General features: G+C 33.1%; 1 protein-coding gene across 1 annotated transcript; it reads left to right on the top strand.

The window, feature by feature from the left end:
* The first annotated feature begins 2543 nt into the window (after positions 1-2543).
* Positions 2544-4575, top strand: LOC123002421 (uncharacterized). The gene is made up of 7 exons (XM_070214949.1): positions 2544-2663; positions 2737-2823; positions 2895-3104; positions 3193-3331; positions 3388-3575; positions 3634-3796; positions 3851-4575. The coding sequence occupies exons 1-7, from the start codon at positions 2610-2612 to the stop codon at positions 4324-4326; spliced, it is 1317 nt and encodes a 438-aa protein (XP_070071050.1). The 5' UTR covers positions 2544-2609; the 3' UTR covers positions 4327-4575.
* The last annotated feature ends 9636 nt before the right edge of the window (positions 4576-14211 follow it).

The raw sequence follows: 14211 nt of genomic DNA, 5'->3' as shown, positions 1-14211 counted from the left end.
GGTTTACAATCAGGGGTGTCACAGAAACCGTCGACGGATTTGGGGACGGTTGGTTTAGAAACTAACCCACCGAAACCGTTGGTGTCACAGGAATTCGAGAGATTTTCTTTTTTCGGAAAATTTACCAAAAAACGATCAGGGCTGGACGCATACACTAAATATCGAATATTCAATCAAATAAAAACACCTCTTAACGAGGTAAAAAACTAGTGACGATCGCACCTTCAACAAACCAAAGTTCTGATATCAACATTTGTGACGAAAAATTATTACACTCGTCATTAAATAGACTTTCTAATATTTTCTCATTCATCAGAAAATCTTTGGCTATAACTTTTGAACGGAGCGTCGGATTTTATCATATGACCCCTCATTGGACGGGTATTTTTAATAGGAACACAACTTAAACATTGCGAGGGGGCATTTATTCCCAACGGCCCCAACAGCTCCAAATTTTGAAATTTGCACTTTTTCACTTTCACCGCTCTCTCTCCCAATCCAATTAATTTTCTTAAAGTCTTGGTATGCAATCCTTTAAGTTTTTGCAATACCTTTCGATTGGTGTATTACTCATTACGATCGGACTATCACAGCAGATTTTCAATTTTGCGGCTATATAATAGTAGTCGCCTTCGCATTCAATAATTATCGAATTTTATTTGACTTATTTGGACTATTTTCCAATAAGTTTTAAACTTCATTTATGTTTTTCTTGCAAAATTACAAAAAGAATATATGTTTAAAGCGCATATTGTACATAATAAAAGAAACAAATTAAAAATCTGAATTACCCGCCAGGCTATATATTGCAGCCCTGGGCAGCGGTTTGCCGCAGCTGCGTTGGTTTATTTTCATTTCTACACCCAGAAAAATGATGGACAAAATTTTAGGTCATGCATAGCCTAAAAAATTTAAAATGGACTAAAAGTTCATTTTTAGGTCATGTACTGCCTAAAAATCTTAATTTTTGGACTATTTGCCCTAGCTTTTAGGGAACATATAGCCTAATATTTTAGGTCATCTTGGGCCTTAAAATTATTGCACTTTACCTAAATATATTTAACAGTTGAAAACCTTTTTAACTAATTATGTCTGTTAAATATTGATGCTGATCCTAACCAAATAATAATTGTATTGCTTATTTGTATTTAATAAATTATTTAAGGCAGGGACCGTAAATAATCATTATTTGAGATTTTTATTTTAAAAATACTACTGTGATTTTTTGTTTTAAACGTCAAAAATTACGTTCTTTTTACTATTGTCCACAAGGTCTATGCATGTCAACAAATCTGGAAAGCAAGTTAACTGTTATTTGTTCATGTCTATAAAGTGGATAAAAACCAGTTAAATTGTTGACTAAAACTAGTACAAATCTCAGTAGGCCTTTTAAAATAAAAATCTCAAATAATGATTATTTACGGTCCCTGATTTAAGGTACTATTTTAGGAAAGATAATGTTTAACTATTATAAGGCAGCTATATAAAAGTGTTGAAAAATCCGATATAAGGGCTAGTACTCAACCCAAAAAAAGTCGTCCAAAACCAAATACTTCATATAAAAAACGTCACAACATTTTTGGTGTCAAAATTTTGGTTGAAGTTTTTGGACGGCAGTACTTAGGCTCACAAAAATACCGCGCAAGAAATAATTAATTTTATATATTTCTTGAGCTATCGATCAATTCCGATAACAACCTAGTTAAATCCTTAATTAAAATACTCTCTCAAGGGTCGAAGACTATTTACAATGACTAACGAGTACTGTAACAATAGATATAGCATACGGTTGATTTCGCTGATAAAATACAAATTAAAAATTTGAATTTTAAGTTTGCTTATGTTTTTGAGCCAGTGTGACCAAAAAATAGCGAACGGAAATTACCAACACTGGACCTTCAAGAAGAAGAAGCACACAAGACAATACACAATAATAGTGTGCATTACATTTCGTGAAAGTCAAAGTGAATGTGTACAAGTGTCCTGGCTTGGATCAATTAATATTCTGGTAAGTAATCTAAATAACACAGGTTAAAAGGATAGTATACACAAAAGTAAACTGCAGACTTCCCAATTGTAAGAAAAAGGTCATTAAAAGTAAGGAACTCATTTTTCCCGGAACTTTCCATTTTACACACATATGTACATACGTATGTACATATATACATGCATCTGCATTCTTCTAGAACTTTCGTTTTGACACACATTCATAGATGCAACTGCGCACTTACTTTATAGTAGCTTTATTCAATTTCAAATTCTACTGTAAAAGAAAAGGCTTTAATATGTTGGCCTAATAAGTTAATATACCACATTAAATTTACTAATGCGCAAGTGAATGTTTTTGTATTCACTCATATATATACATATATTTCATATGTATGAACGCTTGTATGGGTTCGTTCAGTTCGTGCTGCGCAGTAGGCTTACATTTATTTTAGATATGGAACAAATATTAAAAGATTTTAAATGCGAGAAGCTGAAAGAGTGCTAAATATAAAACCAAACGCCAAAATTAATTTTGTATTTTAAAAATAGAACATGGATATGATGAAACTACCATACTTTTACTGACCGGTGAACACTTAAAGGAAATAGTTCCCAAACATATGTTTGGGGAGCGTGTTCGATTTGAGCACGAAGTTAACCGCTTTAATGAATGGGTGAGCATTGTAGTCATAAAAATGTCCGTTTATGTTTTTTATAGTTGCTAAAAATTTCTATACTAATTTTCAGAAAAATGGACTTTCTGAAAATAGACCTATTGGGTATAACCAAATTGGCGAAAAGGGGAATAATGCTAGTAGCCAAGTCGGAGTACAGGCAAGAAAAAAAACAATTCGAATTTTAATATTCATCCTTACATTACTAAATTATTATTATACCTCTACTAGGTTTCTGCTTTAGGCATTTTAAAAGTATACCCACAATTTGTAAACATCCAAGCACTTTATCGAAAGAAGGGCTACCTTGAGCCGAGTCACCGCAAACTGATAAGCAACTTAATTTGCGATTTTTTAATCAGTAATGGAATCGATTGGCAACCTAGGAGGTTTAAAGAAATTTCAGAGCAATTAGTCGAAATGTTTCCAACTGAAGTGAAGGTAGTAACTATATTATGTTAATAGAAAGGAATATTTTTCTAAATTTAAGTTTCAAAACGTGTTTACTTATTGAATTATATTTTGATAGGAGACTTACTATCTGCAAATCAAAAATAAAAAAGCTGGAGGTGTTTTGTGCTGCAGGTATAGAAACTCCTTGGCCAAACGAAGAGTCCTTGAGTCAACAGTCAACATTGAAGACGACGGAGATGAGCCTGCTGACGAAGGTGCTTTAAACTTAAATACATGTAGTATTATTAATAATTTGTTGCATTTTATTTAGAGAACGATAACTATAATAATAATGCAAAGTACTGGCTCAAATGCAATGTTGCCCCATTGAATATAGTCAAGGAACATTGGGAACACACCTTCTCAGAGAGAAAATTGTCGATTCAAACTGGAAGCAAGAACTTAAACGCAATTCTTGAAGAATGGCCTATTTTAAGACAGAGTTTTGGACATGAATTGGTAAGCTTATCTGTATCTTTGTTATCAAAATGAATATTAATTATACATTTTTGTTTAGATAAGTCGAGATTTTGAGCTTAAGTATCCAGAGACTATCATCGATTTGGAAACTCAATGGTCAACATTTCGATCAAAGTTCCTGCAACTATCGCAAGAAAGAGTGAAGGAAAATTACAGCCTGGAAATACTGAAGAAATTAAAAACGGATTTAGCAGACGACGGTAAAGTTTCCTACTCTGCTTAGGTCTACCATATTTATAAGTCCCTGCTTCCAGATCAACTTAATATTGCAACCATTACAATTTTACATGCCATCTTGAAACCAACGGCTCGTAAAGTGGTTAAGAAGGGAAACAACGAGAAAATTGGCGTAAAGGTAACAATTCAAGACTCGCGACAAAGTTTTTTCGCACAGTTTTCATCGTCCGCCGAGTTGGAGAGTGCTATAAAAGAAAAAATCGAAGAACAGTTGAAGTGTAACGAATGTCTACAGCCAATTATCTGTGGCATCGGTCCAACCGTTTTGGAAGCTACTGAATTTTTCGTTTATTATGCCGATATTTACTATAAGTTTACAAACATTTTAAGCGCCATTGAGTCTTGCTTTAAACTTTTTTATGTCCTTGATCTTAAATATCCTGAGTCGTGTAAGTTAGTATGGTTGTTTTTTCAAGAATATTTCTTTAACTTCAAGTTATCCGATAAAGATATACATCCCTCGGTGAAGTCATTAATTAATGACCTAAAATGAAAAACAAGTTCTTACTTTCATGAGTGCATATAATTTTGATTTAAATATTCTTTTTAAATTTTGAATTTTATTAATTTTTTTTTTCCTTTTTACTTTCACTTTTTTTTTGTTTAGTTTTTTTATGTTTGGGTTGCTTCTTATAGTTATATGTATTTTTAAGTATAGTTTTTCTTATTTTCTTTAATTGAATTTTGTTACATTTTTTTTTTGTGTAGGGTTTAAGTTTTTTGAAACAATTTTAATTTTTTTTTTATTTTTTTAAAAACTTTCTCAAAATGCAAGTAATATGTAAATTATGTCATGGCAGAGAAACCTTTTTTGAAAACTTACATTTATTTTATGATCATATTAAAAAAATCCATCTTCATTTTGTTAGTTCTTTTACTTGTGGATTTGCTGATTGTAGCCAAAGCTTTACTTGCCATAAAAACTTAATAAAACATATGAAAAACGAACGAAAAAAATGTAATAATGGTTTTTTTCAAATAGAGAACTTTGCGCCAGAGGAGATTTTAAATAGCGGCCTACCAGATTTAAGTCTTGATTGCTCAAGTACAACATCGACTTCGGAGATATCTAAATATGCTACAGATTCGGCTTCCGTTCAAACCAATGACTCTGAAAAACCAGATCTAAAGAGCTCGGCCTTAAAAATGTGCCTAAAGAGTTACGCAGACATGTCGTTACCTAGAAAAACGGCAATCACAATGCAAAACTCTGTAAGGGAATTCATGACATTGCCTATAAAAGATGAACTTGAAAATATATTGGCAATTATCCCTTCTGGCTCTGAAGCTTCTGATAAACTTAAATCGGTAGTACATTTTTGCAAAAGTCCCTTTCAGAAATGTAATTCTGAATATATGATGATAAAAGAGCTAATATCCAAAGATTTGTGGGAGTCAGCAAAAATAGTTACTATTGATAATACCGTACAATCGTTGCGATCTGAAAACCGGATGACTCTGGGTCCACTCAAAACAAAAGCGGAAGTATTTCCTCTTAAATTCTATTTAAGAAAATTTTTTGAGCTTCCTTATGTTTATGACGATTATAAAAGCCATTTAAATTACTTAGCAAAACAATCTACTTATAAAAATTTCATAAATGGACTTCGATGGCAATCCAAATTTAATAATAGATCGTCTGATGAGTTTCGCATGCCAATATTTTTATATTTTGACGACTTTGAAACCAACAACCCATTAGGTTCACATACAGGCTCTTTGCTGGCTGCATATGTGTCTTTGCCTTCATCTCCACTAGGCTATAGAGAAATATTTTGTGCTGCCTTATTTCAATCTACCACTGTTAAAACTTTTGGAAATGATAGATGTTTTTATAGTTTGATAGAAACGCTTAATGACTTGTCTCAGAATGGTATCAAACTCAAAACTGATGAAGGAATTAGAACTATTTATTTTACTGTGGGTCTGGTTATCGGAGATAATCTTGCTTTAAATTGCGTTCTTGGATATAGCAGATCTTTTTCCAGTACATACTTCTGCCGAACTTGCAGAATGTCAAAGGAAGAAACTCATACTTCCCCGTCAGAAAATGTCGAATTGATTAGAAGTGAATCTGATTACGTAGAAGACTGCAACAACCAAACTTTTGGCTTGAGAGAAAATTCAATTTTTAATAGGCTCACTGACTTCTCCGTGATTGAAAACTATTCTTCCGACATCCTTCACGATGTTTTTGAAGGAGTTTTAAAATACGACGTTTGCCACATTGTTAAATATTTTATTAAACAAAAAGTTTTCACTTTGGAATTTTTAAATATAAGGAAGCAAAATTTAAATTACGGTGAAACGGAAATTGACAATCAATCTCCACCTCTAAAGTCGTCACACTTGCAAAAGAATACCATAAAGATGTCTGCACGTGAAATGCTTTGTTTTATATTTCACTTTCCTTTTATGGTTGCAGACAAGATTTCTTCAGAAGATGCAGTTTGGAAATTTGTAATTAACTTATTAGAGCTCCTTGATTACACTATGCAGCATCAAAAATTAACCTCGATGGAAGCTATATTTTTGGATTCGTTATGAATTCCCAAGTTAAACTGCGTTTTCCAAAGAGTTCCCCGACGCAAGGATTCTTAGCAAAAGGACCTCAAAGTTCGAAAAATGCTGAAATTGACCAACTTTGCGGAGCTCTCAGAGGCAAATGGATGCATGGCTTGGTTCGAAGTTAAAGTTTTTTAAAAGATACACCCTTTATCTTTTAAACCCCATACTTAAAAAATTTTTAAGATTTTTTCTAAGGCAGAAACAAATTCTAGAAAACATAGTCAAAAAACATAAAAGTATACAGCTGCGGTCAAAATGGTAGTAGTGTTGCCGCCCTGTGTATTTAAAAGTTTGTTGTTGTAATTGATCTTTTCCTGGTAATATTGTATTGATTATAATTTTACTATTAGACTAATTGGATAAGAAAAAATTACAACATCAAACTTTTAAAAACACAAGGCGGCAACACTGCTACTATTTTGACCGCAGCTGTATGTTTTTCAGTTTTTTGACTATGTTTTTTAGAATTTATTTCTGCCTTAAAAAAAATCCTAAAATTATTTTATGTATGGGGTTTGAAAGATAAAGGGTGTATCTTTTTAAAAACTTTAACTCCGAACCAAGCCATGCATCCATTTGTCTCTGAGAGCTCCGGAAAGTTGGCCAATTTCTGCATTTTTTGAACTTTGAGGTCCTTTTGCTAAATATCCTTGCGTCGGGGAACTTTTTGAAAAACGCAGTTTAACTTGGAAATTCGTAACGAATCCAAAAATATAGCATCCATCGAGGTAAATTTAAAAAGCACTAAAAATGCTGCACAGTGTTATCTTTTACTATTCGATTGTACTGATGAAGATATTAAAAAAACAGAAGAACTGATAATATATCATAATACCAAATATATAGAACTTTTTAATGATACATTAAAGCCAAAACACCACTTCTTAAGCCATTACGGTAGAATAATAAAAAAATCTGGACCGCTTCGATATCTCTGGACGTTCCAGTTTGAGTCAAAGCACCGAAATTTAAAATCTTACCTTAAAAATATCAATAATAGAAAAAATGCGTGTATTTCCTTAGCTTATAAAATTAACTTTAACTTTGCTGACAAGATTCTTAATTATAGAAAGCCAAGTATTATTTACAGTAAAACATCGTGTAAATTTGAAAATTCAGTTCACTATCAACAATTTCAAGAAGCCTTTCCTGAATTAGATTTTTCATCGGCAAAATGCTTTACATATTGTAAGAACTTTAGTTTTCGTTATAAACAAAAATATGTTATATTTAAAAATATTAATAATTATTATGTTATAAAAGATGTTATTTTACTTGAAGAAGAAACATACTTATTTGTTCAGGAGCTACTTACACAATTTATTCCAAATTATTATTGGTACGAGGTCATCGGATATGGAACACATAAAATATTTAATCTTAAGAATATAACTAACCCGCCTATTCATATACATGCTCTTAAAGATAAAAACTATGTTAAGCCAAAACAATTTTAATTAGTTATAACTGAAAATGAAGTACATTGAAATAAATAAAAGACAATAATACAAATCTGTATTTATTTTTACAATAAGGTAGTTATTACCTTAATTTTTAGGTCAAATTTGTCCTAAAAATTAGGCTGGGGTCAAAATGAGAGGCTCAAATTCAAGGTCAATGCTGGCCAAAATTTTAGGCCGTTGGATGCCTTAAATATCGGACATGGGGTTGTTTATAGGCAGCCCATAACCTAGAATCAAGGCCACAAATTACTCGAATTTTAGGCCGTTAAATGCCTAAAATTTTGGATTGGGAGTTTTCTTACATTTTTAGGCAGCCAATTACCTCAAATCTAGGTTAAAAATTACCCCCATTTTAGGCCATTTATGGCCTAAATTTTTAGGTCATGGAATCCTAAATTTTAGGCCATTTAAGGACTTAGCCCCAGTTTAAGGCCAATTTTACCTAAATTCTAGGCCATTTTTTGACATTTTAGGTCATTTTTTTTTTCTGGGTGTAAGTTGGCAAGAATTTTAAAAGCGAAATAAAATGCCGTCTGCTCTAGAGTACTTGCGAAGGCATAAACTGCGAGAGGCTAGGACGCTTACAAACGGTTTTACATGGACTACCATGGAGATTTAACTCAATGGCCAGGTCCTTTCACAAGAATGCGGTCGCCCTGAGTAAATCCTTTGGCAATGTCGATATTATCGCGAATGAATCGGAAGAATATGGTGTCTTGCCCTGGTAACCTATGTTTACCCCTGAATATTAGCAAAGCTTATTAGTTTAAATTAATAATAAACAAAAATGTTGTACTTTTTTACTTACATGTCTTCTTCTTCACAGCCGGCGTTTTATCTGGCAAAAATAGGACATTTTCACGACAGTGATGCCAACTTTTTGCAAAGGCGGCCTGTTTTTATTAATTTCTCAATAACTACAATTTCTTTTACCATGAAATTTTTACCAGAAATAAGTTTCATTATACCCTTGTAGAGGGTATTATAATTTCAGTCAGATGTTTGCAACGCAGTGAAGGAGACGTTTCCGACCACATAAAGTATATATATTCTTGATCAGCACCAATAGACGAGTCTATCTAGCCATGTCCGTCTGTCCGTTTCTATGCGAACTAGTCCCTCAGTTTTAAGGCCATCGCTATGAAACTTTTCCGAAAGTCTTCTTTCTATTGCAGATAGTACATATGTCGGAGCGAGCCGGATCGGACCACTATATCTTAAGGCTCCCATAGGAATATTCAAACATATATAAGAAAATTCATTGTAACTTTGTAGGAAGTAGGCGTTTTGATTCTTGACTACTTATGTATGTACAGTGGCGGACAAAAGTCTACATACGATGATGCAGTTCTGTTTTAAATGTTATTATTACTCAAAATCCAAAATTTCATTCTTATACATAAACAACTTTTTAAGTTATTAACAAAAAACGTAAAAAAGGCACTAACAAAAGTGTACATACGATTTGTTGGTCAGCTGTTTCCCCTGTTTTTTCCAGCTAAAACCTAACGGTAAAGTACCGTTTTGTTTTGTTTTAGGCTTGGTATAGTATTTGGTCTTGGTCTCATTTCATTTCATGACTTGGTGATCGATTTAATCGCGAAAATGTCTCCTCGAAATTTGTCTTCCTGTGCGAAAATTAGTTGTAAAACATAGAAAAGATAAAAAATCTTTCGCCGAAATAGCTAAATTATTAGATTTAAGCAAAGCGACGGTGCAAACAATTTGTAAAAATTTCCAAGAATCGAAGAAATTGGAAAGTAAGCCGCGCAGTGGCCGTCCAAAGAAGCTTAATCGCAGGGACATTTCCTTCATCCGTAATGAAGTGAATCAAAACCACAAGGTACATGCAACCAATTTGGCCCAGGAGATAGCCGAAAGGTCCAAAATTGTTGTCCACTCACGCACAATAACACGGACTCTCAACAAGGAAGGATTCCGGAGCAGGACTCCTCGCAAGAAACCTCTCATAAGCGAGAAAAACCGTGCACTTCGTTTGCATCTAAACAAAGACTTGGAGTTCTGGAAAAAGGTTTTATTTACGGATGAGTCCAAATATAATATATTTGGATACGATGGAAAAGCAAAAGTTTGGAGAAAACCCAATACAGCCATGGATCCCAAGCATCTCATTCCGACCGTAAAGCACGGTGGTGGGAGTGTCATGGTGTGGGGAGCAGTTGCAGCCTCGGGGGTTGGAAATTTGGTCATCGTCGAGGGTATTATGGATCGCTTTCAATATAAGACCATATTAGAAAATAATTTCAAAGCCTCTGTGGACAAATTAGGCCTCGGTTCGAGCTGGATCTTCCAACAGGATAACGATCCCAAGCACACGGCGAAGATCGTGAAGGATTGGCTGCTCTATTATGCTCCCCGGCAATTAAATTCACCACCGCACTATGGGAAAAAAGTCTATTTTTTTGGCATAAACTCTAGTTTTAGAGATACAATTTATAAATTTTTTATATATACTATTAAGATAAAGCTGTAATTTCGGTTTTTGTTGCTTTTTGAATCGGACCATTGCTTTCATCCACCGCCCACGCCGCATATTCAAATTAATTGGCAGGGATTTAAAAAAATTTGTATTTGTATTGGTAAGACGGTAAAATAATTTCGGATTACGTTAATTTTTAAAATATGTAAAAAAAAAAAATTGCTGACATGTACAAGAAAAGTGAAATATTATCTAATAGCAGATGCCAATTTTAGCTTTAATTGGGGTCCAGCTTCTTTATATTTGAGCCCTTTGCAGCCAGGATTTTCACTTGACTTGTCCCTTTCCATAAATTCAATTTTTAAGATTAATGAAAGCCACTTAGATTGTTTTTTTATTTAAAAAATATTTTTTTTTATGTTTATAAGTTGCTGTATTTAAGTAATTTTTTTGAAGAAACGTGCAAAAAGTTGCAAAAATTATTAGTTTTGCGATATTAAGGATACATTTGGTAATAACTTTGCGTTTTTACCTTTTTGCAACTTTGTGCCATTTATAAGTTGTACACCACGGAACACAACCAAACTTGTTAGTTTTAAGCTAAAAAGATGCACATTTAAAACAGTTCACAATTGGACAAGATACATTTATAAATACCTTTGCTAAGATTTGACATGATCAGAAATAATAAACCATTTTGTTGCTCCACAAAATAAGCACTGAAAGTTTGCAAAGATTTTTCACTAATTTACGCACACAACAAAGTCAATCGAAGAGCTGACTTTGTTCGCTTATCAACACTATAGTGTTGTTAGTAAAAAATCTTTGATAACTGTTCTTGGCTAATTAGGGTATGTAAATTCACAAAATATATTTAATTTTTAAAAATAATTTGTAAAATAAGTTGATTTTATGCCAAAAAAATTGACTTTTTTCCCATAGTGCACCGCAAAGCCCGGACTTAAATATTATAGAGCACGTATGGGAAATATTGGAGCGAAAAATTCGAAAACACGCCATAAGTAGTGCAGCCATGCTTAAAGAGAGGCTCCAAGAGGAGTGGGCCAAAATAACAAGTGAAGAGCTGGAAAATTTAGCTGCTTCAATGCCCAGACGTTTACAGGCAGTTATTGATGCCCGTGGTGGCCCAACAAAATATTAAATTTGTTTTATATATCAATAGGGGAGTGTAGGGTAAGGTGACGAACGATTCGTTTTTTGAATGTAACTTTTGTAAAAATCAATATTTGTCAAAAGCAGAAAGTTGCTTACATCTACTGAGCATATCCCCTTAAAATTCGAAATTCGAAATTCCAATGCAGCTAAATCCCACAGCGTTTGGCGTGAACCCTACTTTTTTGCACTTTCAAAAGTTGTAGGGTAATGTGACGAACGATTTGTTCTTTAATGTAACTTCTCCAAAAATCAATATTTTTTTAAAAGCGTAAAAGCAGAAAGTTGCTTACATTTACTGAGCATATTTCTAAAAAAATTTGGATTCGAAATTTCGACGTAGCCAAATCCCACAGCGTTTGGTGTTGTGAGGAATACCTCACAATTTTATAAAAATAAGTGTAGATAAGTAGATAAGTAAATAAGGATAGTATAAGAGACAACGCAAAGACCCACGGAGGGCACTAACACCTAGGGAAAAACCACACGCACACCGCGCGGGAGAGGAAAGGAGAGAAGAAAACGCAGCCGCAGCTGAAACGAAGCCGAAGCTGAACACGAGGGGGCATTTATCCCCACCGGCCCCAACAGCTCCAAATTTCGAAATTTTCACTTTTTCACTTTCACCGCTCTCTCTCCCAAACCAATTGATTTTCTTAGAGTCTTGGTATGCAATCCTGTTAGTTTTCGTAATACCTTTCGATAGGTGTATCATTCATTATGATCGGACCATCACAGTAGATTTTCATTTCTTCGTGTATATATAGTAGTCGCCTTCGCACACTCTCCTGGTGCGCTTCGTCACTACATGGACTGCCGTCCATAGTGATAAAAACCAAAGAAGCTAGAATTTATTTCCTATTACTTTTCCATTAATTTTCCGATCGTTTCTATGGCAGCTATATGATATAGTCGTCCGATTTTGATTAAATTAAAATTGAAATTCGGAAATATTTAAAAAGAGTCATACCCTAGAGTAGAAGATAATACAATAAAATCCAAAGAAGCTAAAATTTATTTCCTATTACTTTTCCATTAATTTTCCGATCGTTCCTATGGCAGCTATATGATATAGTAGTCCGTTTTTTTAAATAATTAATTCGAAATTCAGATATATTTAAAAAATAACATCCCCAAAAGTAGAAGGTAATATTTCAAAAAACACCGAAGCTAGAATTTTTTAAAGTTTTTTTTTTCCCGATTGTTCCTATGGGAGCCATAAGATATAGTTGTCCGATCCGGTCGGCTCCGACATATATACTACCTGCAATAGAAAGAAGACTTTTGGGAAAGTTTCATCCCGATAGCTCAAAAACTGAGAGACTAGTTTGCGTAGAAACAGACAGACGGACAGACGGACAGACGGACGGACAGACGGACAGACGGACAGACGGACAGACGGACATGGCTAGATCGACTCGTCTTGTGATGCTGATCAAGAATATATATACTTTATGGGGTCGGAAACGTCTCCTTCACTGCGTTGCAAACTTCTGACTGAAATCATAATACCCTCTGCAAGGGTATAAAAATTAGGTTACGTCATTGTTTCGCTGAAATAACTTTGTTATAAAGGGTTTATAGTATTTTTGTTAGAAATTATAATGGTAATAATTATAAAAATAAAATTTGAGTCAAAAAATACAAAAATGTGTAACTTTTATATATTTTTAAAAAATGAATAAAGTGTTCTTATTAAAATAATTTAAAAATTTTTCTTTTCTTTGCGTTAATAAAATAATTTTTTTTTTTAAATAGTAATTATATAGTATAATCAAGAAACAAAGCTTTTAAATATTGCGTAGTTTTTAAGATATTAATTAATGCCACAAAAAATTGTCAAATTACCCATAGTGCATCCGTTCAACGGATGGTAGATGTTGGATGGAGCTCTGTGGGAAGACCCTATTAGTTACTGTCTAAAGTCTTAGCAAAGTTTAAAAGTCTTCATTTGTGAACAGCATTTCATCTACAATGCATTTTTGATCCAAAGACACCTATGCCCTTAATTTTTAGAACACTCATCAGATTTTTGTGAATTGTTTTGGAATTTTTAAAGTTAATTTTCTTACTTCCTTCACAGTGACGATTCACAAACAGTGCCAGAAATTTCAGAAATTTAAAATTTGTTTTTAATTAGAAAGATAAATCGATTTTTGGCGATTTTCTAAAAACTAGGTAAACACTTTTTTGAGTGCAGACAAATAAAAATCTCAAGGCAAGGGTATACCACCCTATCTATCTAATTAGTAAAATGTACTTGCCTTTTGTTATTGAATAATTAGATATGCGAATTGGTTTTGGTGGGTATGAGTAAGGTACACAATCAACCTAAACCACAAGAGATAAAAAGTAATTTAGATTATAAACTATCTTTCATTAATTCAATGCTTGATAATCAGTTACGCAAAAACTAGTTTGTTTCCTTAATAGAAAAATATAGTGTACAACAAACGCTCAGAAAAACGCATTGAATTTTAGAAAAATTTTCTAATCTAATTATCATTCCAAAAATACAAAATTATTATTACTTTTCCATTAATTTTCCGATCGTTTCTATGGCAGCTATATGATATAGTCGTCCGATTTTGATTAAATTAAAATTGAAATTCGGAAATATTTAAAAAGAGTCATACCCTAGAGTAGAAGATAATACAATAAAATCCAAAGAAGCTAAAATTTATTTCCTATTACTTTTCCATTAATTTTCCGATCGTTCCTATGGCAGCTATAT

Source organism: Drosophila takahashii, chromosome 3L (assembly GCF_030179915.1).
Source record: "Drosophila takahashii strain IR98-3 E-12201 chromosome 3L, DtakHiC1v2, whole genome shotgun sequence".
In the NCBI taxonomy this organism is placed as follows: domain Eukaryota; kingdom Metazoa; phylum Arthropoda; class Insecta; order Diptera; family Drosophilidae; genus Drosophila; species Drosophila takahashii.
Note: the sequence above shows the minus strand (reverse complement) of the source record. Positions and strands in the feature narration are given on the sequence as shown.

What these genes read in the sequence shown, in the direction of transcription:
- LOC123002421 (XM_070214949.1), top strand. Translation starts at nt 2,610, where the DNA reads ATGTTTGGGGAGCGTGTTCGATTTGAGCACGAAGTTAACCGCTTTAAT. An exon ending in TGTTTCCAACTGAAGTGAAG is followed by an intron (nt 3,105 to 3,192) that starts GTAGTAACTATA and finishes ATATTTTGATAG; the next exon opens with GAGACTTACTATCTGCAAAT. An exon ending in AGATGAGCCTGCTGACGAAG is followed by an intron (nt 3,332 to 3,387) that starts GTGCTTTAAACT and finishes CATTTTATTTAG; the next exon opens with AGAACGATAACTATAATAAT.